A 25,730-nucleotide genomic window follows, 5' to 3' on the forward strand; every position below is an offset into this window, starting at 1 on the left:
TTCCTGTTTGCAAATAGGTTACCACCTACTTGAAGTAGGTGGTAAAATGTGAATGTTTTGAGACTGAATTTCGGTTGCAAAACATTCACACATACCACTACAAGTTGGTATTAGGAAGGGACGTCCTTAACACGCCCCTTCCTAATACCGAATATCTAATCCATTTTGAGATTCGGTAATAGGTTACCAAATTGCAAAAATAGAGTCTGGTACCTAGAAAAAAGCATTTTTCCAGGCGCAAATGGCTCGATTTTGCGAATCGGGCCATTTACGACCTAGAAAAATCTTTGTACATCTGGCCCAAAGACCTTTGTCACAACCACTTTTCTCTTTTAGTGGATGCTCCTTCAGATAGGTACAGCTTTATGTTTCTATTGTTTAATGTTATGTGTAATGTTTCTCATAACTTATTAGTCACTCCCATGTATGGATTGACCATTAATGTTACTAGGGCTAGGGTTCTAGCCTTTTGGTAGGTTTGAGTTTTTTCTCTTGTGTTGTATTTTGCTTATAGATATCCTATCCTCATTCCGTTTTGCTTTTTATCCTCCCAAGGGGTTTCATTGCCTCATCCCTGCATCAGGGTAGAATTTATTTTACTGCTATCGAGCACGCCTGCTTCGTGCAGGGTGTAGGGTTTTATCAGTGGGAGTTGCATGCCCACATCGTGACTTAACGCTTGTTTTTGCTGAAGACCGGCCTTGAGTAGCGCATTATTTAAGTTGAATATCAGCAGGATGTGCGCGCCACTTCGTGGCTCACCAATTGTTTGCATAGAAGACAGGCCTGTGCGAGGTCATCCGACTTCTCCTAAGTCGATTGTGTGTGATGCGTATGGCTGTTGACATAGAAAGGGGACTGCACCCTAGTCTTCGCCAACACTTTTTGAATTGAGTAGGCTTGTTTTATTCCCTCACAGACATTGTCATGGTGATGTCCTGTCAGTTTCTCACTCCTCGTTTGACTCCTATAAATTTAAAATGGATCCTATGTTTTTCATGGGTCGCTGTTTACACTTTTTCCTGATATCTTTTAAAAAATAGAGATAGGTATTTTGTAGAATGTTTACTGTGTAGTTTTCTTGGAGAATATCAGATAGAACGGAAGTCCTACCTCATGTTATTATAACTTCTAAAGCGCACGATTACCCCGATGTGTCTTGGTGCTGAACTGAAACGCAAGCCCTGTTAGAAAGTGAAAAAAGTATCTTAATTCAGAAATAGCCACATTTTCAGGCTCTTTCTAAAGGAGACAAGGGAGTTGGCAGCTCTCAGTTCCTTCGGAAGCATATTCCATATTTTAGCCGTGCAATGGCCTATGCTTCGACCTCCCCAGCTCGAGGTTCGAATCCTAGGTACTAACATCAACCTGGCATTTGAAGACCTTAACTGCCTACCCGGTTGGTTCCATGAGAAAAGGCTTTTCAGATATACCGGTCCTATGTCATTCAGGGCTTTATAGGCTAAGCAGAGTTCTTTGAACTTAATGCATTGTGCCACTGGCAGCTAATGAGGTTTTCGAATTTCTTCTACAACTGATATGTACTTTGGTAAGTTCAAAAGAAGCCCAGCTGTTGCGTTTTGCAGTATCTGGAGTTTTTTCAGATGTTGTTTATGTAACTCAAGGTAAAGGCCATTACAATAATCCAATTTCGATAGTACTAGTGTAGTTACCACCGTCCTCCTGGAATTAGGGGGGATGTAGGGTAGGACCTTCTTTAGTTTCTTAATCAGGTAGAATGAGGCCGAAACTGTGGCATTGGTTTGTTGGGAGATGGTGAGCTTACTGTCAAACAGAACCCCGAGGTTCTTTGCCTTTTCTACTGGTTTTGGTAGTTCTCAGATTTCAGCCAGCCACCATAGATCATCCCATTCCGGTTGGAGGTTACCAAAGATTACTACGTCGGTTTTGTCCGAATTCAATTTGAGGCAATGCCTCCCCATCCAGCTACTGAATTCCCTCATGCAGTTTTGAAACTGCATTGCAGGGGATGATTGATTTTTATGAGCCGCAATCACGATCTGAGTGTCGTCGGCGTATGATGTTAAATTGAAACCAAAGTGCTGGGATAATGGAGCCAGTTGCGACACCTAGATATTAAATAAGGATGGGCTCAACGACGAACCCTTAGGGACCCCACAAGGGAGTACGTAAGGAGTCGCTTTGAAATGGTCCAGTGTCACTGTCTGTCTTCTGTTCTTCAGGAAAGATATTAGAGACAGTGCGTGCTCCTTAATCCCTAATTTTTTCAGGCGCTGTAGCAGCGTGTCATGATGGACGGTATCGAAGGCCGCCGACAGATCCAAAAGGTTCAGTACAGCTGCACCTCCTTTATCCATCACTGCTCTAATCTCCTAAGTGGCCTTGATCAGTGCTGTCTCCGTGCTATGTCCTGGACGGAAACCAAACTGGGAGAGATCAAGTAGTTTGTTTTGTTGAATAAATTGTGTTAACTGGCTATTCATATTTTTTTCTACTGTTTTTGCTGGGAAAGGCAGCCTAGCCATCGGTTGGTAATTACTAGTTATTGATGTATCCAGATTTGCTTTCTTTATTAAGGGAAGGATGGCTGCATCTTTCCAGATAGCCAGGAAAATGCCTGAGGAGAACATATTGTTAAATATTTTAGTTAATATGGGGCTCACCTCCCTTGCAATGTTTCTCAACACCGCAGGAGGGCAGGGGTCTAGCAGGGATCCTGATTTGATTTCCTGGATTAATTCTTCTACGAGCTCACTAGAGACCTGTGAGAAATTCGGAAAGACCTTCACTTCAGTTTCAGTACTTAAGAGTTCCTTGGCTGGCTTGTTGGGAGTGGCCGATTTAAAGATGTTATATATGTCATAAACTTTGTTTCTAAATGCACTAGCAATATTGTCACAGAGAGATTGACTACTCCCTGTGGTTTTTTTCCGGTGCGGCTGTAAGTTTCTCTGCCACCCCAAAGAGTTCTTTGACTGAGTTTTTGGCTTTCTCAATCTGTTGAGAAAAGAAAGACCCTTTTTCAGTAATCAATAATGGTGTGTAGTTAGATAATGCATGTTTGTAAATATTTTTATCCACTGTCTCATATTTCATTCTCCATCGCCTTTCCAGTCTGTGGCATTTTTGTTTCTCTTGACGCAGAGCTTCGGTAAACCAAGGGGCTGATGGTTGAGTGCAGTTCCCTGAGTTTTTGCAAGTGGGCACTGAAGTCCTAAAAGCGTCATTAAGCCAATCTGTATATTCCTCAGCTGCTTGGTCTACATGCATATTCTGGGTTGGCCATGTCTGTTCCAGCTGGAGTTCTAGCTTATTTTTATCCATCTTGTTCCAGGCTTTATAGGTACTTTGCTGTGTTTTGGCAGTCCTAGCTGTTAGTATTTTTGGAACTGAATAGTCAATTAGAATAAGTGAATGGAAATGAATGAAGAATTATTTAGAAAATACATTGAAGGGGTACTAAGATCCTCCATCAAGGAAGCAGTGGAGGCTTCTTTGATGAAGGAGAAAGGAGATAATCCTTCAGAGAGGATTTATTTTTGGTTTCAGAGGATGAGGTTTCCAATTTTACCTAGAAAGGAGGTAAGACAAAGCATCTCACTAAACTTATGACAATTTAGCTAGAGGAAGCTCTAAAATGGGTGAACAATCTTTCCGCTTAGTGCATGGTAGTCCAAGCTCTACGATAGAAAGTGGTCTTCTTAGCGGCACAAAAAAGAGAGGTGTTCTTAGTAGCACAAAAGAGGGATAGAAGGGATTGGGATCTAGATGGAAATGACAAGAGTATGTATTTGACCTAGAGGAGGGTTTTGACGCTCTGGAAAGTCTGGATGACGACTTACAACATCCTTCATCCTTGAAGGCTATTAAGGATCCTCTGTGTAAGGACATGTTTAATGCGAATTCAATAAGGTACCCTCATAGCTCTGAAAAGTGGCCCATGGAGCATGTTGCCAAATTTATTAAGCAGTATGTGAGGAAGCCTCAAGACAGGGAATCTCATAACCTTATAAGGGCTGAGTGTTTTAGATCCTTTTTTGAAAATAAGATCTGCAATACTCCGAACTGGATCCAGAATTGATTAACTTTATTTTTAAGATAGGAAAAGTTGCAAGGAAGAGTATTAAGTGTTGCTTAAAGCAATGGCAGGATAGGTTATTGGATATTCTGGGTCCTCTTGCTCGTATTTTAGACATGATTGAGGAAGCACATTTTAACAAAATTGATATTGTCGTAGACTTGTTGAGGGGTTGGTGCCAACGCTAAAGATATATATGCTTAGTAATGCGAATGCATGTCTGATAGCAGAAAAAAGAGAGGCGTTGTTATGAGAATGAACCCCAAGTTAGCTGACTTTTTTTTTTATAAGAACATTTTATTGGTCCCAAGTTAGCTGATTTAGCCAATAAGGAAGCTATTGGTGATCCAGGTGGTCTACCCTTTGGACAAGGCTTTGTTAAGTCTTTGGGAAAGAATGTCCCAACTTTTACAGTCCTTAGCAAGGCTCACTCTAATATGAGACATGTTTTTGGTGCGAGAGGTTTTGTAGGACTGACAGGAGGGGACTTGCTGTCGGTAAAGCACTTTAAAGGTCCCACTTTGTCTGAGGTTATGGGAGGAATTTCCAACCCACAACTGGCTTCTTTTCTCAGAGGCAGCACTTCCAGAGGAAGTAGATTAAGATTACAAAGCGCAGTAAGTCAAGGTGAGTCCGAATAGCTTGGGTTTTCCGAGTCAAAGGTGGATGGAAGACAAATTTGTTTAATTCACAATTGGGCATCAATAACAAAAGAGCCCTGGAATTTGGAGACGTAAGAGGTTTTAAGATAGATTTCTGGGAAATTCCCTTTGAGGACCATGACAAAGAGAATTAGGCTTGGACAAGGAACAGATGGTTTTGGTGGATTTAGAGATTGCACAGATGTTAGAAAAAGGGACAATTTGAGGAATCCTAGAGTCAGAGGACAGGTTTGTAAGCACTATTTTCTTGGTGAAGAAAAAAAACCCAAATGTGTCCAGGAATTAACTTGAAGGACTTGAACACGTTTCAGGTCTACACACATCTCAAGATGGAAGGAATCCATCTTTTTTGGGATATTGTGCAGGAGAAGGATTGGCTAGTAAAGCTAGATTTAAAGGACGCCACTGTACAATACCCATAGATATAAATGTGCAAAAGTACTTGCAATTCTAATTAAAAGGGCTCTCATACCAGTTTAGTTGTCTTCCTTTTAGTCTATCATCTGCTCCTTGGTATTTAACCTAGATCTTACATCAAGTCGCTGTCTTTATAAGAAAAAAGGGGTGTTCACCTGATTATATACCTGGACAACAATCAGTTGATGTCTCAGGAAAGAGGAGAACTATTGAAGCATTTACAAAGGACCTTTCCGAACACTCATGTTTCATTGTAAATGTAGAAAAATCAGTTTTGGTTCCATCTCAGATAATAGAGTTTGTGGGCTTTCAGGTGGACACTTTGCAAGCTCAGTTGCTTCTTGCTCGCAAAAAGATTAAAAAAACAATAAGAAAGGAGGTAAGGTTTATTTTAGAAAAGAATGTACTAACTCTGAAGAATTTAGAGAGGACTATTGGGCTCATGTCCTCCTCCATTCAGGCAATTTCTCCAGCCCTTCTTCATTGCAGGGCTCTTCAGAAACTGAAGAGCATGGGCCTAAGAAAAGGGTTGTGGCATGCAGATTCGATTTCCCTGGCCTTAGAGGCATGGAAGGACTTGGAGTTGTGAATGGACAAGCTAGAGATTTGGAATGGCAAGGCTATATTCGGGAACGTTGCAGAATTTACTTTGGACACAGATGGCATATGTTTAGGTTGGGAAGCCCTTTTGAACAACCTAGAGACTGGAGGCCAGCGAAGAACGATGCTTACATATAAATTGTTTGGAAATACTTACGGGCCTGAATGCTTAGAATGCTTTGAGTTTCAAGGACGTTGTGTCAAACAATGTGTTGTTAATTCGTATAGACCATGTTTCAGCAGTTTCTTATTTAAATTGCCTAGGACCTTCAAAGTCAAAACATTTGGTAGATTTATCCAAAGATAGCTGGTATTTTTGTGTTGGGAGTACAAAATTATTTTCAGTGCAGATTATATTCCAGGTTTGAAGAATCAGAACGTGGATTGGAATTTGAGGTATCTCAGGGACTTCAGCAAGTGGAAGTTGAATCGGATTCATTTTAGGTGGATCCAGGCTCTGTAGGGGCCTATAGAGGTAGCTTTGCTTGCAAGCAGACTTACCTTTCAGTTACAAAAATATTCAGTTATAGACTAGATTCAGAAGCCTCATCAGTAGATGCTTTGCTTCGGAATTCGACAGTCGACAGGAGATACACAATCCATCAGTTTGCAATGATTCAAAGAGTGTTGTTGAAGATTTGGAGAGAGAGATGCAGGGTTATTCTTGTGACTCCTTTCTGGACATCCCAAGTGTGGTTGGCGGGAGTGATGGAACTTGTAATAGAGGAGCACCGTTTGGTACCAGTTTAACAGGGTTTACTGATAGATCCAGAGGGAGAGGAACATCCCTTGGTAGTGGAAGTACATTTGAACCTTTTTGTTTAGAAAAGCTCAGGGATTCTAACAGACACTCAGTTCTTTCAGGAAAAGCTTAGAATTTATTGGATGAATTTTGAGCACCAGGGACTAGGAGAAGGTACAGGGGAATTTGGAGGTAATGGTGTGGTTGGTGCATGGAGAGCAATTTGGATCTTGTGACAGAGTTAGCAAATGTATTAGCTGATCTGTGCCATTTGTTTTTTTCTTACAGGACCATTAATTGCTATAGATCAGGTGTGTCAGCTGGTCATGCTTTGGTGAATGACTATGCTATAGGAAGTGATCCTTTGGTGTGTAGAGTTATGGAAGGAATTAGGCTTAAAAGCCCACCCAGAGTTTGAAACAATTCTATATGGGATGTGAATTTGTTTTCCATCTGGTCGTTTCCTGGCAAGGTAACGCTGATCTTTTATTAAAACAATTATCTCGGAAGTTGACAGCTCTTCTTTGTTTAATCTCATTTAGGAGGGTATCAGATGTTAAACCCTTGGAGATGTGTAACAGGGTTTACTCAACAGATGGTGTACACTTTGACATTTGGAAAAGAATGGCTGAGAATGTTTTTTATACATCATTTCAGAATTGCACAAAGCTGTGTGTGGTTAATGGTATGAAAAGTTATGAGCAAAGAATGTTGGGAGTTTAGACCTGAGAGGGAAGTACAATTGTTGATTTCCAATGTGAAAACTTAAACAAGAGGTTTCAACTGCTACAATATTGAGGTGGGTAAGATCGGTAATGAGTGAGGCAGGTGTAGGCTTATCTATGTTTGGTGCACACTCATCTGGAGAGGCTATGGGTAGCAAGGTTTTAGGCAGGAGGACTCTTACTGAAAGTTCTGAAAGTGGCCGATTGGTCAAATTCTAGTACTTTTGCAAAGTTTTATCTGAGACTAGTGGAGTATCTGAGTAATTTGGCAGTGGAAAGATTTAAACTAATGGTACTTTCGAAAAGGGGGGAGATAGAGAAAAAAGGAAACAGGAGGGCTCGTCCTCCAAATCAACACGTACTAATCATAGAGTGCCCCTCAGTTTGAAAAAAGCGTTTTTTTCTTTCCACTTCGATATTTGTTGGAAAACAATGTGTTTTCCTTCGTTATCCCTCACCCACCAGTGTTACCTCTTGGTGGCATGCTTCATCATTGGGTTCTTCCCGTGCCGCTGCGGAATGGGGTGTACTACGACCTATGGTTAGGTTGGAGCACTTACAGCTGGTACTATGTGTTTGGATGAAGTGTTGAGGTGTGAGTGGCGGGGGAAAGGGAATTATAAATACCTGGCTAGTTGGAAAAGATTCTGTACTACTATCCGTTATGGTTAAAATATGGGGGAAAATGGAACTTTAAAGAGGCCAATGTTCCTTAGTTCTGCTGGTCGGCATGTTTCTAGCCCTACCCCAAAGCTATTCTTCAGGACCAAAGATTGTGAGTTCCCTGGTACCACTCTTACATCTCCTAATAGTGTTGAGGAATCAAATATGTGAAAAATAAATGTAATAAATGTATACAGCACCCATTGGTGTTAATGTCACAATAGATGTGTATCAACTAAATAGGAATGAAAAATAGAGAAAGCATGGTTATGGTAACAATTCACGAGCACATATCTTCATTTCCCCACAATATAATCAAAATTCACCTGTGTTGATGTATTTCTCATAATACTGGTGATTACTTCTAGTGCTGCCAAAAGCCGTTCATCGTTTTTAAAAGACACACGAGGTACTAACAAGACAGACAAACAGAAAACATAAAGTGATCAATAATGATATAAAATATAAAAGAGCACATACATATTAGTCACCTCCTAATTGCAACAAGAGACCGTACGGGGGAAGGGATGCTGTAGTCATTCTGTGTATAAAGTATAGATGAGAAAATGATGAGAAAAAGCCCCTGAAAAGTAAGATCGTCTGTGTCTTGAAGTGGCTACGCAGTATTCACTGCTTCAAGGCTACTCCACTGCTTAAAGGTTAGCGCCCGTCCATGTCTCCGTTGGCGCAAAGAGCCCACTGCGGCAGGCTCTTTTAATTGGGTTCCTGATGAGCGCAGCATCAGCGTCCTCATGCTTGAGGGAACTAGCACGCTGACTTTCAAAATGGCCGCAGTTGGTGGCACTACTTCCTGGTATCTCAAAAAAATCTCAAGCCGTGTTATTGTTCTGCTATAACTGATGAATTCTGAATATTATGGTTAAAGGAATGAAGCAATGTTAATGATTTACAGTTATGTACATATATAGATAATTTGTGGTCTATTTTTGATATTCACTGATTTAAAAGAAATCTAAAACAATTAAAGATTGATTATATAAATATTCATCTTGACCACGCTGTATTTTATTAGTCTTATTCAATTTTGTTCATGTATGTTGTCTAGGTCCAATTTTGATATTTCCTTTCCTAAATCTATTTTTCTTTACAAATGCTTATTTGCCCTCATTTAGGAGTATCAATTAGGGGTACCCCTATTTTTACAAATACTACTTCCTGGTATGCCAGCGGGGGGAGGAAAAAGCCATAAGGGCTATTCCTTTGTGTACGAAAAAGGAGTATTAAAATATTTTAAAGTGAATAGGTATGAATCTTATGAAAAACAGCTGAAAAAAATCTTAGCTGAAAAAATATCTTTGGAAATCGAGAATCTTATGAAAACAGCTAAAAACAATTCCTTTGAAAGACGACAAAGGTACAGGGTATAAAACAGTAAGATTTGTCCAGGGTATGTAAAAGAGAAAATATATTTATAAATACATTTATACTGGAAAAATTGTTATTGGAACAGAGAAAAATTAAAAATGACGCCCTATTGAAGGTAAAAATGGAAAGGAAAGGGACGTTTCTTATATAGAAGGAAGAAAACAGAAAAACAATTCATCTAATGAAGTGACCCCAAGGATATTTTCATTTAGACCAATAATATGAGTTGTAAGGTGGAACACCCATCATTGTTCCCTTTCAAAAAGCAGTGACTCTTGGTTCACTCGCTCTGGGATGACCCAGTTAAAGTCACTTGTGATGTAGTTCTGTTCAGTGTAATGAGATGACATTTTTGTGGTGGCACGCTTGCCTCTCAAGTTGGCACGGTGTTCGCCGATTCTCACTTTGACTTTCCGGCTGGTCATCACAATGTAGTGTAAATTGCAAGGGCAGGAAATCATATATATCACACACTCAGTGTTGCAGTTGGTAAACTGTCTCAGGTTCCATGTGGTGTTGTCACTAAATGTGAATGTGTGTGTTGGTTTGGTAAGGGAGCAAACACTACAACTACCACATGGGTGATGTCCTTGGACTGGAAAAAAAACGCTTTTGAGTTTCTCTGGTATTGTTGGTTAGCGGTTGTGTATGTACTAGCGTATCCCTGATACTTCGCTCTCTCTTGTGAGAGAATATTGGTTTGGAAAACTGGAGGGTACCATTGATTAAAGTGCACCAATGTTTGTTGATTATAATTTACCTTATTTGATTGGAAGCTGTGTTATAGGTTGTGATACAGATTGGTCGTTCCTCCTGTTTTCTCGGTGGAAGTGTCTCAAGTAGGGCCTCTCTATGATTGTAGTTTGCCCTTTTCATTGCATTGGAGATGATTCTCTTGGGGTAGCTTTTTGCTTCCAATTTGTATGATAAAGTTTCGGCTTGTTGTTTGTAGTCATTCAGGTTCGAGCAGTTTCATTTTAGTCATAGGAATTGCCCAAATGATACATTCTCCTTCAGATGTCTTGGGTGAAAACTATCAAACATAAGGAGGCAGTTCTTGGCAGTGGGCTTGATGTGGGTGGTAGTCTTCAGGACACACTCTTCTGGGATGATATTAAGGTCCAGAAAAACTAAGTCTGTTTCCAAGATGGTGTACGTACATTTAAAAAAAGTATTCTGTGTGTATAGCCTTTGTAAAAATGCCAAAGCATTAGTCTCATTCCCTTGCCAGATTACAAGGACGTCATCGATGTGGCTGAGGTATGGATTTTGTTGGTTTGGGATTTTTTGTTTTTCAAGACGGTGTACACACAAACCAGCTAAGCTCGGCGCAAATGTGCTGCCTATGCTGGTCCCGTTTTTTTTGCAGATACAGTGTGTCTTTAAACCTGAAGAAATTGGAGGTCAGGGCCCATTTGCAGCACTCCATTACAATGGTTCTAGAGCTCTGGTAATCCAACTCAACTTCAAAAAGTACATTCTCAATGATATACAGCGTTTCTCCATGAGGGAGGAAAGTGTATAGGCTTTCTATATCCAAGCCTAGCAGCAATTGCGTACTAGGGTCAAAAGTGATGTTGTGAAGGAGTCTTAGAAATTCTTTTGTGTCCTTAAGGTAGGTATCTGTGTTTTGTATGATAGGTCATAAGAATACGTCCACGAACTTTGACAGAGGCTCTAAAATAGAGCCAATCCCTGACACAATGGAACGTCCTGGTAGAGACATCTAATTCTTGTGTATTTTGGGAATGGTGTAAAAATATGGGGTGATGGGGGATTTGTTGATTAGGAAGTCACTTTCCTGTTGTGAAATCCAGTTGTGTGACAGAGCTTCTTCTGTCATCGTAAAGATATGTATCGTTATTGATTCAGTTGTGTCATCCTGGAGTGGTTCATATTTTCTGGTGTCACCCAGGAGACGGAGGCATTCAGTTTGGTACGCATCTGTTGTTTGCAAAACCATTGCACCTCCTTTGGCCGCTGGTTTTAACATGATGTTTTTGTCTGTACTTTTGTCATCTTGTTTTTCAGCTGTTTTCATAAGGTTTCTTGATTTCCAAAGAGATTTTTTCAGCTGATATTTTTTTCAGCTGTTTTTCATAAGGTTCATATCTGTTCACTTTAAAATATTTTAATACTCCTTTTTCTAGCCCCTATGGCTTTTTCCTTCCCCCGCCGGCATAACAGAAAGTAGTGCCACCAACGGCGGCCATCTTGAAAGTCAACGTACTAGTTTCCTCAAGCATGAGGATGCTGATGCTGCATTCAGCACAAATCCGATTAAAAGTGCCTGCAGCAGCACGCTCTTTGTACCGACAGAGACATGGGCGGGCGCTAACCCTTTAGCAAGGAAGTAGTCTTGAGGCAGTCAGTACGGCAAAGTTGCTTCAGGACACGGGCGGTTGCTTGTCTGACGATTGTACCATTAGCAGTAACCCTTTGGTAACCCTTTAGTAAATTCTGCTGAATACCTATTTTTCAGGGTCATTTTCTCATCATTTTCTCATCTATACGTTATACAGAGTGTGACTACAGGTGTCCCATCCCCCCATACGGTCTCATGTTGCAATTGAGAGCGACTAATATGTATGTGCTCTTTTTTTATTTTATTTCATTATTGATCACTTCAAGTTTTCTGTTTGTCTATCTTGTTAGTGCCTCGTGTGTCTTTAAAAGCGATGAACTGCTTTTGGCAGCACTAGAAGTGATCACCTTTATTGTGATAATATATCATATTTTTTCAAACAGGTGAATTTTGATTATATTATGGGGCACGAAGATATGTGTTTGTGAATTGTTATCATAACCATGCTTTCTCAATTTTTTATTTCCCATTTAGTTGATACATATCTGTTGTGACATTAACACCAATTGGTGCTGTATACATTTACTACATTTATGTTTCACATATTTGTTTTCCTCCTAACTATTAGGAGATGTAAAAGTGGTACCAGAGAACTCCACAATCTTTGGTTCTGAATAATAGCCTTGGGGTAGAGCTACAAACGTGTCGACTAGCGGAACAAAGGTACATTGTTCCCTTTAAAGTTTCATTTTTTCCCCCCATATTTTAACCATACTGGATAGATGTAATAGTAAAGAATCTTTTCATGCTAGCCAGGTATTTTTAATTTTCTTCCCCCCCCCCCTACTCACACCTCAACACTTTATCCAAACACATAGTACCAACTATAAGTGTTTCCACGTACCCGTAGGTCATAGCACACCCGTCCTGCAGCGGAATGGGAAGAACCCGATGATGAAGCATGCCACCAAGGTGTAATACTGGTGGGTGAGGGTTATCTATGGAAAACATATTGGTTCCCAACAAGCATCAAAGTAGAAAGAAAAAATCACCTTCTAATTCTATAATAAAACCAATGGTAGCCTCAAGTCTTGTAATGAAATGGCAATTCTCCAATTGACATGTAGAGAGAATCTTGATTTCATTAAAGACATGGAGGCTATCATTATGCCACCCACTTCTCCCTCTAGTTTTGTCTAAAAAAAGAAGGGATTTATGAGTAGAGAGAATGTGAGTATTAAATGTGTTTTATGAGTGGAGAGAGTGAGAGTATTAAATGTGTTTTTTAGATATTATTTACTTTTTGGAAATGCATTATTTATGATTTGCTTATTCTATATTCACTTTAACCATAGTAGTTGATTCTATTCTTTCTTTGCAAAAATTAATTTGTAATAGAAGAACGGCTATTGGAAAATTCAAATGAGAATTTGAGATGTTTTGTGTTTCAATACAGCCTATAGGGGAATGCGGTTTTGACAAGGGTTTATATACTCTGTTTGAAGATTCCAGAATGGAACTAAATGTTTTGTGATGTTTTTATGTTATTTAAGGGCTGTAGTAAATACAAAGTATATGCATAATTCTAGCCTTTGTGTCTTTAGTTAAAACAAAATACTCTTTACATGTCAATTGGAGAATGGCCATTCTCTGCTGTGTTCTCTTTATTATCTAGTTTCCTGTGCCCCATTTTAACGTGGCATCTGGCCTCCAGTAAGGCCCTGTTGTTTCTGGAAATGGTGGTCCCCTGCTCCTCGAGGCATCCTGGGACCCTCCAATAATCTGGGGCCTGGGATGCCTTGGGCTAAAGTCGATATGCTAAGGACCATATTCAGAAGGCAGGAAGGTGGGGTAGGCTAATATATCTCTTGCAGCCTCTCAAATAAGTGCAAAAATGCCCAATGGTTTCCATTTCTAGGCTGCAAAAGTTGCCAATCCATGCTGCAGTACCTGGAGGCAGGGAAGTTTAAATCAATCAATCAATTAGGATATATAAAGCGCAGCAAATCTTCTGTAAGGGTTTCAACGCACTGGAGTTTCTAGCTGCTTGTTGTGATCTGTTTATTTGAACAGTCAAGTCTTGAGTCCTTTCTTGAATTCCTGGAGCGATTAGGCGGTCCTGAGGTACAGGGGAAGGTCGTTTCAAGCATTGGCCGGCAGGTATGAGAAGGAGCGTCCTCCTCTGTTGCCTCGGCGGATCTGGGAGGTATCCTTCGTTGTGCAGGGCTTTGTATGTGGGTGTCAACATCTTGAACTGCCATCTGTTGAAGATTCAGTATTTACTGAAAACTTATTAACAGAGAAGGAATAGTTTTGTGTGTGTTTTTTTTTTTTTACAGAATAGGTTTTTTAGTACTTTTTCATAAGTTGTTTCGGCAATATTAATTTTTAAATGGAAAATCGATGATTCTTAATCACAGTGTGTCTTCTGGTTCTTGTTGCTTGATTTGTCCAAGTGTTTCAGGGAGTTTATTATAATTTGTGCTCAGTTAGAACTTTTGGTTTGGTTATCATCCAAAGCTATAACACTGAGGTTCTCGTCTTGTGATTAGTGTCCCATCTAAAGTTAGCTTTGTCTTACAAGCTCTAAAGTAAACTTGCACAAATCCTCTTGAACTGTGAGGGGATATTGCAGGTTTGAAATGAATAGGGTAGGAAACCACCTCAGATGTAGGACTCATTTGTTACCATAATCTTGGACCAGCGTCCTCAAGATGTGCGTTATAGTCTGCCTTTGTGTGTTCTGCCTTACCCTGAGTTCTTGGATCCACCTCCTAGACAAGCCACTTTCGCTCTTTGAAATAAAGGTTTTGGGCTTCTTTGCCACACAGAAGAATATAGATGCCCCCTTTATATTTGAGTAGATTTGTTCAAAACTGATCAGATTCATGGTGTCATTTACAGAGAATCCAATAGCAGCATGAGTTGATAGTCTCCTGGTTTCTGTTTTGTAATTTATTAGGATCTAGAAACCTTAACTAGTGACGACTCATAAATCAGTGGTCGGTATGGTATTCATTTGGCACTTGGATGGAAACAATAGGAGTTGCTCGTTTTATTACTTTCGAGAAAAACTAAATTTGTACCAACTTTATTGATGTGGTGCAGAAGGGCATGCTGTTCTGCTTTGTTGTGGGTGTACACATGGCTGTGACCTCTACTACAATTGCAATAATATTTTTAGACCAGAAGTGTTAAACCCAAAATCAAGTGAAAACATAATTTTATATTCCAAACGTTCTTCATTCTATATTTTGTATGATCAGCACAAACTGCATGAGTGCCATTCAAACATTTTATGTCTGATTTCTTCTTCCAGGCACCAGTTACATTCCATGATGTTGCTGCTTATTTCTCTGACGAGGAGTGGACGCTTCTATACAACTGGCAGAATGAGCTTTACACAAATGTGATGAAAGAAATAAGCCAGGCCTTGACTTCCTTGGGTAAGGTTAAACTGAATTTCCTTGTGAGCTTTAAAATACAATAATGTGGGCTCTCAAATTAAATACATTTAAAAACCATTATCTAAGTATTATTAATTGTGAGTGTTGTAATGTTTTCAGAAATTTGAGGCGCACAGAATTCCCAGACTCGAATTGTGACAATCTGAGAGTTTTACAGCTGATATTTTAGGTCTGGACTTACTTTTAATGAGCACCAGGTATGCTCCCAAATCACTTTGCACTCAGGGTACCAAGGTCGACCAGTCTAAACAATATTCTAGTAGGTGGTGTGGGGTTAGGGCGTCAGAAATCATTAGGCTACTATTATTACTCAGTATTGTCATACTACTGTCAGGAATGGGGAGGCCGACCTAATGTGGGCCCGTACCAGTGAATACCACCCTCTTGATATGGTCTTCTTCCCTCAGCCCTCTCTTTAAAGTATCTTCCCTGATTGCATCGTACCTTTAGGGTCTGTTTTGATCATGTGATGTTTCAGACAGCGCCTGCAGTAATAATTGGTCAGCAGGGCAGTGCTACTCCATGTGATCTGCTCACCAAAGGGCCCACTGAGGGACGATGGCAGAGTCCTTGCTCCTGCCCTACTGACTTGTTTGTAGTCAACCTCTTCGATGTCTGAACACACTGATTCAGGTAAAGGGGGGCAGCGCCAGCACAAGCTGAGGATGCTTCTGGTTCACGGTGCTCTTGGTCCAGTGAATCTTGCAGCTTGCTTCTTCCTCAGGCCGAGGCACAAAATTCACCCCAAACAACCTAGGTGCTCACCCTTTGTCATAGCGGTGAGTACATCGGTGAGAAATGAGTACATCATGCTTCTCGCAGGTTTCAGCCCAGATTTAATAATATGTTGCTTCTTGGCTCTGGATTTCTTCAGTGGAACTCAGGTAGAGTCGAAATCTACAGTACATGGGGTATGAGATTGAGTCGACGCTGCAGGACACTTCAGGCTTCACCATCACAGAGTGGTGCAGGTCCTAGCTTTGTCCTGCAGCGGATGGTTTAAGTTCAACTTTCCATGACTCCTTCGTGGCCATACTCCATCTGTGCAGCATCTTCCTAGTGTAAGGGAACCTCCAATCCCCCTACAGAGCAGCCCATCAGCTCTCTTCCTAAAGGCAGAGTCCAGGCAGCACCTCCTGGGAGTCTTGGTCGAAGCCCTAATTATTTTGGTCCTGCTCCTGACCATGGATGTTTTCTGTAGCTACCCCAACCCTGCAACACAAAGAGTGTCTTGGAAGCCGCTGGTCGGGAGACAATGGATTCTGGTGGAGTATCTTGGCACACTGGTTGAAGTTTCTGTCTACCCTTTATACCAAAGTTACAGACAGCAGTTGTGAATTTCTATAAGCAGGTCTGAGACTGGTTTTGGGCATTTTCTGCCTTTCGCATTTTCCATTCAGACTTGTCCCCCATGGACTTTGTTGTCAGATGTCAACAGAAAGGTTGAGGTGGAGCTGGGAGTCTCCTATCAGGAGAGAGCGAAAACAAGGGTACAAAAGAGAGGGAGGGACGTTACCCTCTTTAAATCCCTGTTAACATATGAAGGTAGCTATTCCAGTGAACAGTGGGGTAGGAAAGAGTTGGGCAAACTACCTAAGCTTCAACGGGGTCTTCTGTCTCCTTTTCCCCCAAACTAAAAATCTTACCCACTTCGCAGGACCCTCTGGAATGTCCTGGAGGAGTTCTGCAACTCACATCTAATTTCCGGGTTCTCACCACCCTCCATCCGGGTATCGCTGTAATTTAAACAATGTGGATTATAGTGTGGCCATTGCCAACCGCCACCACTCTTCGCACGTATCTTTCGCACACAGAAGTAAGGTATGCACATGCAATCCCACATGGAAGGACAGAGGCTACGATGAAGTTGGGCTATAGCTATGCTGGAGACCTATCTCCAATCCAATAGTGAGCAGACCCAAATACTGTGCATTGAGCGTCGAACAATAAATGGAGAATGTAAAAGTGTGCTACATCAAAGCCTTTTCTAATATCATTTGCTATACTAATTTTGTAGTAGCCCATTTACCCGTCAAGAACACAATAATTCAAATCTGTATTGTGAAGTCACAATATAATTTTTTTTTAATGTCCAACACTTTTCCTAAACATATCTTTCAACCCATGCACGCAAATATAGAACAGGGTGATTTTCAACCTATGCAAGCAAACGCTGTATAGGATAAAAACCTTGAGCAGGGTATTTATCATCACTTGTAAGGAATATAACGAAATGTGCACACATCCTCTTTGCCAATGTGGGAACGTTGTTTGGTGTGGAGACATGTAGATCAGTGCTATCTTTAAGAGAGGGTGTATTGAACAAAGGTAGATGGAAGCCTAGACTAGGCCAAAGCAGGATCTCAGTAGACCCCACCTGGATCAGATGTTTGTCCATGTTCAGGCAGGCTTAGCTTGTCAACTCTAATCTCGAGGAACCCTCATAAACGTGGCATTGTGGGATGTCATGCATACACCTAACTTGCAGGGGAGTACAGGTGTGCTGTGACTATCAAGTGTAGAGAAGAATTGCTATAGCTGGGGTATACCAATTGCGAGGCTTACATTGGGTAAACATATACTGGGAAATGGTAGAAGTTGCTATATGCACTGAACTGTTCCTATGTAGTGTCTGCAATCTAACACATTATTACTTGATTATCTGCAGTTTATTATGGGTGTACTTCAAGAATGTTTATCCATTTTTTAGAATTCATTGATTTTTCTTTGAAATATAAATTCACTCATCTCATCATTTCACTTGAATCACTGACAATGTATCTCAGGCCTGACAATCCCTTCTTTAGGGGGGCATTAATCGTGAAATTGTGGAACTTTACAACTGTGATCAGTGTAGAACAAAGCAAGGCTTTTACCCAAAGGACTTCTAGTAAAATTACAAAGTATCCTCAATCATTGTACATACACATGGTTAAAAGGGCTTCTTGGAATGTTTTTTCACAAAAGTAAAAGCCACTCAAAGATGGCCGCCCATGCATGTGCATATGTTCACACACATAAGTGCCGTCCAATGGTTTTTGTTAAACTTTATTGTAAAACCCATTTCAAGATTGCCGCCCAGGTAAGCACATGAATGTGCAAGCACAGATGCAGTCTTTGAATGGTTTAATAATAAACCTTCATAAAAAACATTCACAGGTGAAACAAGAATTCAGGAAAACCAAAAGGTCAACAGCCAAGCCCAGACGTACCTGCCTTTCCAGTGTGTGTTTGATAATGCTGCTTAGCATTAACCAATAAATATTTGGTTCTCAAACCCCCTTTCCTTTGCATCATTTTTGACACATACCTTTTTGGGAGTAGTCTGTGCCATATAATTACATAACATTAATGTGCAGGTCAGATGTGGGCATGCTATTGTTGGGTTTTGGGTAAGAAACTGGTTAGTTGGGAGTAAAAAGTACACCTCTACCAGGATTCCACATATATTTGAAGATTTGTGGTAGTAGTGAGTTGGAGAGATTGAATATATGATGAACAGCTGATGAGGCTATGAAGAATGAATGAATGAATAAGCGTTTGACAATTAGTTGAGCTAGATTACGTGAATCTAGGTTAGAATGTAGGAATGTATTCTAGCATTGTTATGATTTGTTAAACTAGATATTGAAGTTTTCTACAATTAAAAGTTTGAGATGCTTTAGTGTGATCTTGGCGATAATGGCATGTAAGCATCCAGCAAATGCAGTTTTTCAAGGTGGAGGTCTCTGCAAACAAGAAGGAATGAGGATGTGTAGGGTGGAGATGGAGAGCCTTGGTTCAGTAGAGCGTTGTATGCCACAGTAGTTTAATCTTGAATGGTTGTGGTGTGCAGAGAGCTTTTGTAAGCATGGTATTTTGAAACTTTGGTTGTATGCTTTTGTTCAGGATAAGAATTGCATCATCAATCTGACAGATTTCAGTGAAGAAGACCATGTCAGGGTTCCAGTCTGAATTGTGTGTTTCTGGGTACTCATGCATATGGGTGCTAGTAGGTTAATGCTGTGGACAACAATACCTATTTGGGCTACGTGGGATGAAATGGAGAAGCATAAGGAAAGGTTTTGCTTTTAAAAGGCAAATGGGTATGGTATGTGCCATTGTCACTCCTAGCCTGGACAGTGCCAAACAGAGAAGATGCCGCATTAAGACACACGTAATGTCTTTTTTTACTTGGATACCTCTTGAAAAGAAGGTTAAATGTGGTAGGTGAGAGGTGGACATATGGCATAGGGGAGGACTCAGAGGTCTGTATTTACTTGCTAAGTTCTAAGATGGCCAGTAGTTAGCTTTTGTGGGGAGGAGGGATGAAAACCGAAGGAATCACTGAAGGAAATTGAGTCAAGCCTACAGGGAAGGCACAGAGATAGGAGGCATGTTGGCTCACACAAATGTAAGCTCCCAATCTAATGTAGACAGAACTTCAAATCGCTGTACAAATTAGTTGCACTAATATAAAAGTAAAAAAATGCAATAAAAACTACAGTTAAGATCAGATTAATCCAAGAAGGCTGTGATCCTGGGGAGTGAGTCCAACTTCGGCCACCCGCTTGTCCTCTTCTGGAGACTAGACTGCCTCCTCTGTAGGTGTATGACTGTGGGAAGGAAGCACGGGTTAAGGGTAATGTGACCGGAGCTTGGAGCCCAATAAGGTTCCTCACATTTGTTCTGCTCCGACACTCAGGAGTATGTCCTACATCTGAGCTGGTGGTGAACCTTATAAACGCACTTCTGTGTGAGAGTCAGGGAATGGCTAGAGGGACAATGGAAATGTGTGTGTGCGCCTAGGTGGAGTAGTGAGGACCAATTTGTATGATCGTTTATTGTGGCATAGCTTTAGCCACATCTCTACTTTGAGGTATGGGCGGACAAGAGGTAATGCCTTGTAACAACGGATGTTTTTGAGAGAAGGGGGAACCTTGATGCAGATAAGCAGGGGCTCCCACAACACCAGATTTGCTGGTCATCCTGAAGCAACATCACAAGGAGCATTGCCTCTCATATGAACCCCTGCTGGGGTGTGGGTTGAGAGCCTTTTTCTACCTGTAAAAAATCTTTCTTTGATTTTAGTCCTTATCTGTCTTTAGGTCTGTGCTTGTTCTGGTTCAAAAGCCAAACTAAGGTTTTTAATCTGCTAATTCCAAAGATGGCAAATGGTTAACGAGCAAAGCGCAAACCCTTCTTAATTCAGCAGATGACCTTCATTCGGATTTAAGAGAGAAACAACTACTATTGGGGCCACAGTGTGGACACTATGGAAAAAGTGGCCAACTAACAGGCAAGGTTTTGACGATGGAGCATAAACTGGAGACAAGTGCAACCTAAATGAGAATGCTGGATGGCTGGGTGACCACAACAGCTGAGGAATTGAAGATGGTGCCCTTCCGGGGAAATGGAACTAATGCCCTGAATAAACTGGAGGACAAGTATGAAACCCTTGATAATTTGCAAATAATCACCTATGTCCAAGTACTTTATGCCTGCTGTGGTGACATCAGACGCTGTCCTCTGGTTTGTCATCCGGGCCTTAGATGACTTTATGGGCTGGCAGGAAGATGTCTACTGTAAGGTAATTGTGAAGCTGTATAGTCTCACTACTTGACCTGTGGATAGTGCAGAGCCGACTAGTGACACCGGCATGCGAGTGAGCATGAGTCCCGAACGCGAGTGAGCCTCGAATGCGGCAGGGGCCGCGAGTGAACCACAAACGCGGCAGGGGCCGCAAGTGAACCTCAAACGCGGCAGGGGCTGCAAGTGAACCCCGAACACAGCAGGGGCCGCGAGTGATTCCCGAACGCGGCAGGGGCTGCAAGTGTTTCCCCGAACGTGGCAGGGGCTGTGAGAGAACCTCGAACGGGGCAGGGGCTGCGAATGATTCGCGAATATGGCAGGGGCGTGAGTGAGCTTCGAACACAGCAGGGTCCGCGAGTGAGCCTCGAATGCGGCAGGGGCCGCGAGTGATTCCCGAAGTGCAGAACTACTGCTCCGCTCGGAGGCAAGGCAAGGCAAGGCAAGGAGGAGACTTGCGGGCTAAGGAGGCAGGAGGATTTTCTGGGGCAAAGCAAAGCACTGGTATTGAGACACCGGCGGGACTGCGAGGACTGCGGGACTGCGAGGACTGTGAGGACCTGCAGCCTGCGCGGCGACGTTGTGTCCTCTTCTCGCCCACCACCCGGACGTGCGGTAAAGTTGTAACCCGGTGGAGACCGGACTGGACTGGGCCACCCTTCTTTCGCCATCCCTGGAACCAGCTGTAGCTACCAGTAAGTACCTCTGGTGGAGGAAACAGTTTATATATATTTTTTTTAAAGTACGTTTGTAATATGGCCGCACGGGAGTCTAGAAGCAAAGCCCACAACAACAAACTCACAGGAACTTTGGACAATTTTATCTTGAGAGCCAATTCAGTGATTGACCAGGGTATTGTGCTAATGGAACGTAGGGTGTCACAGGATCTTGCTATGGCCAAAAGATCCTCATTGGGGCATTTTGCGAACGCTCGCACACCCGAGGTTGCAAGGGATGTGAATATTGACAACGCCCTATTGACCGTCCAAATTCAATCACCTACTCAGGGACCGGCCGAAACTACCCCCCCTACTCACTCGATCCAGCAGGACTTTTCAGTGCAATTGGATGCCCCCATCTCTATTAAAACCCCAGAAAGACCTAATACTCGCAAGCATCAGGGTAATCGTACGGGTACTATTCCTAAGAAGAGACAGCCAACTGCAAATAAGGCGGGAGCTAGGGCAGCTAAAACAGCCAAAGGCCACAGCAAAAACCTAATTCCATCAAGCCTAAGCCCAAGCCCAAGCCTAAGCCCAAAGGATGCTGAGGCACAAATGATAGCTGTTGCATCGGAATCAACCGTGCATTTGGGAAGCTCTGGAGGTGATACTCTGTCAGGTGCATGAAAATCACTGCACTCCTGAGTGCCACACTACGTCCACTAGAAGAGAGACTTGCCAACATTGAAAGCCAACTATCTAACTTTGAACAAGTAATAGTGGGTACCCTAAATAATCTGGCTAATAATGCATTGGCTCAGGGCAAATCGAATTTGTCGATCCTAGTTGGGGGGGCTGTGACGTACGACAATCCTCCCACCTCTGTGACACAACAAGCTGTTGCTAATCATATTGCTTCCACGGGGGGAGCAAACGCATCATCTTATAAACTAGCAGTGGGACCCAGGGCTGCCCAGCATACAGTGTCCGGCAGTGTAGGAGGGTCACAGTTCAGTACTACCTCACACGAAGGGCGGGCCACTGTAGTTACAGGTATAGATACAGGTATAAGTAAGAGACCTCGAATTGAGCCCACAGTGGAACTGCCACCAGAAGTGAGTCCCTATCTAATTGTTTTAACAGGGGTCCCAGAAATCAGTATGTCGAATGTTGAATCTTACATTTCTTTGAAAACCAAAGCCATACATTGGCTTAACGTACATAGACCCCTTCCCCCACACATGACTACTGAAATATCTATGGTCCGAAAGGGTGGGATGGGTAGGGCGCACACCCAAAACTTTAACTGGCGATTGTGTTCTGGTCAATTTTAGGGACCAAAATATCGTAGACCACATATGTAAATGGAGCTCAGTTAGCACAGGCACAAAAATTGAAGTTAGGCCTCTTTCCTATTTCTATCCCAGTAATCAACTGAGAGACCCAGACGAAGCCTGGTCGCTCGCATCACACTGTCGAGTGGGGAGGGGAGGGGTGAACAGGCAGGGCCACCACCTATCTGCCCAGAATCAGATCCTATGTTACAATAGGTTCAGCGTCCTGGACCAGGTCGACTGACTGACTTTGGCTGGGTAGGATATGCAGGATGAGGTTCTGACTCATGATGAGGCTGCCGGGGATGGCCCGGTTGTGGTGGAGAGAGACCAGGTATGCGAGCCGACAGGAGTTCAGAACCTCTTAATAGGTAGTATTAGGAGTGGTGTTATGTCTGCATTGGGCAGGGTAGTTGATGATCACCTACCAGTATCATCCTTAGCTACCACCAGTCATGATAATCCCCTAGGGAGAGACGATATCTTGCCCGACAGTACTTGTCCTAGTGTGGGGATCACAAAATGCATGTCTATATTGTCTTGGAACGTGGCAGGCTTACCAAATAAATTAGCTTGTCCGGAGTGGGGTACTTTTGTGGACAATAGCAATATATGTGTATTCCAAGAAACTTGGGCCAGGGAGGACCAACATAGAGTGGGCTTTGCGGCATTTAATATCGCCGCACGGTGGGGAGGAAAGGGACGCCCATCAGGGGGCCTTACAATCTGGGTTGGGCTACATCTGGGCTGCTCGGGCGAGATCATCCCGACTTACTCCGATGACATTCAGTGCGTTCTCTTGTCCTGGCCAACCCCCTACAAACTTGCCATCGTGAATGTTTATTCACGGCCGACAAGTGTGTCAAATGAGTCCAAAACAATTGAAGAGTTGTCATCCTTCCTCGGTTCCCTTAGCAGGGATATACATTACTTGGTCGCAGGGGACCTAAACTGTCACTATGAGCCACTTCGTGGCTTAAATGAGGGAGTTCTGACGGGCGAGGACGAACACTGGGGAATCCCGCCATGCCAGTCCCCATATCCGAAGTCCTGGTCCCCACTGGCCATCCAGATCACGACCCTAACTTTGAACAACTCTATCAGGGCCTGTAATGGTCGGACGCCATCTGATACCCGGTCAAGGTGTACCTTCAATAAGAGGGGTCACGAATCAAGACTAGACTATATTATGGTGGAGACATGCTTATGGTCGAAGGTTGTTGACTTCGAGGTAATGCCTAGGGTGGACAGCGACCATAACGCACTAAGCCTGAGGATAGAGTGCCCACGGCCTAGAGCAAATGAAAAGGAATCTGGCCCGGACGTGGTCGAAGGGCTGACCATAACGAATAATAGACACAGAGTCAAGTGGGAGAGACTTGTGGTATTACGAGATGCACTGCCTAAATTATATAGCGCAATTTTACCCTATTTTACGAATGTGGGCTCTCTGATCTCCCAGCCTCTGGCACTAGACTTTAATGATAACATGCAGTGCGTGCATCAGGACTTAGTAGCCTGTTTAGCGGAATTTTTTAACCGTCCTGGGTTTAATAGGAGGCGCAGAGTGCCTGTATCCACATGGTATAATGCCTCATGCAGGAAGGCAAAATCAGAGCTTATTGTGGCCCTTAAAGATGGGAGAGACAAACCAAAAATGTGCACCCTAAGATCACAATACAAAGAAACAATGTACCTCGCTAGGGAGGAGTGGGATATGGAGAAATGGTCAAACCTTTCCTCCTCATTGGACATGAGAGATGCACGCAGATTTTGGGCAATAGTTAGCACGGGGTCAGGAGAGCCTAGATCTGCAATAGAGCCCAATATTGAGGCGGGGGTCTGGGAGCTCCATTTCAAGACCTTATATGCAGCAGTCACAGGTCTAGAAAGTCCACTGGCACACACACCTAGCTTGGGGGTACAAGATGACCATGAGTGTACAGTGGAGGAGGTCTACACTGCCATAGGGAAGTTGGCCATGGGTAAGGCTCCTGGCTTAGATAGACTCCCCGGTGATTTATTTAGGGATCAACCGGCGATCTGGGCCCCTTACCTATGTGTCCTTTTCAACGCAATTCTGCAAGGTATGAAGGTACCTGGTACTTGGCCGGGAGCAGAGATTGTCCCAATCTTCAAGAAGGGCTCTCCTCTGCTTCCAACCAACTACAGGCCTATTAGCCTTATTGACGTTCCCCAAAAAATCTTCTCCCGTCTAATCCTGGACCGCTTACAGGAGTGGATCGAGGAGTATGATATCCTCAGTCCTTATCAGGCCGGATTTAGGAGGAACACATCGACCATGGACCAGATTTTCCGTCTTATTATGTTATTCTGGAAGACGGTAACTCTAGAGGGTGGCAGCCTCTACATGGTCTTTGTGGACCTCCGGTCCGCGTTCGATTTATTACCCAGGGCCAAACTGTGGGCGGTGCTTTTGGAAATGGGGGTTCCAAACGCAATACTGACTGTGCTGATTAGGCTACATGCACAAAACTATGCACAGGTCAGATGTGGGAGGGAGGGGGTGCTGTCGTCCCGGTTTCCAGTTTGCAGGGGGGTCAGGCAGGGGTGCGTTTTGGCACCAACCCTGTTCTGCCTCTATGTGAATGGCGTTGTATCGCATCTGGATGCGGTTCCCAATAACGATGCTCCCAGATTGGCAGGCAGGAGGGTGCCGGCGATAATGTTTGCCGACGAACCCTCCTGCTCTCCAAGTCCCCTATGGGCATCCAACGAGTGTTGGACGGCTTTACAGACTGCCGCAGACTGGAAATCAATGCTGATAAGACTAAATTTATGATTTTCAGCCCCCCGGCATCGACCCGCCCAACACCGATTCTGGGTTCGGTTAGACTGGAGAGGGTACAGACTTTTCAATATCTAGGGGATAATCATTCCTGGGGCCCCCAACAGGCGAAATCACAACTTAAACTCTCCCAATTAGTGGGCGGTATCCTCAAAATGTCTAATACATCTACAATCAAGCCAGTGAGCCCCACACTGGAGATTTACAAAGTGAAGGCGAGGGCATCGGCTCTTTATGGTGGGGAACTCTGGGGGTACACCTGTAGGCCCGAAATTCTTAATGTAGAGAACAAGTTTATGAGGCAGCTACTTGCACTCCCCCAAAGTACAC

General features: G+C 42.8%; 1 protein-coding gene across 2 annotated transcripts in view; it reads left to right on the plus strand.

The window, feature by feature from the left end:
- The window catches only part of LOC146798836 (uncharacterized), a 304,215-nt gene that overhangs the window by 5,618 nt on the left and 272,867 nt on the right, over positions 1 to 25,730 (plus strand). For both annotated transcript variants that reach the window (XM_085626154.1, XM_085626155.1), the window contains exon 2: positions 14,880 to 15,006. In XM_085626154.1, the coding sequence (XP_085482280.1) occupies positions 14,880 to 15,006 (127 nt within the window). The remainder of the gene's footprint in view (positions 1 to 14,879; positions 15,007 to 25,730) is intronic.

The sequence above is a fragment of the Triturus cristatus genome, chromosome 9 (genome assembly GCF_964204655.1).
Source record: "Triturus cristatus chromosome 9, aTriCri1.1, whole genome shotgun sequence".
Classification (NCBI taxonomy): Eukaryota; Metazoa; Chordata; class Amphibia; order Caudata; family Salamandridae; genus Triturus; species Triturus cristatus.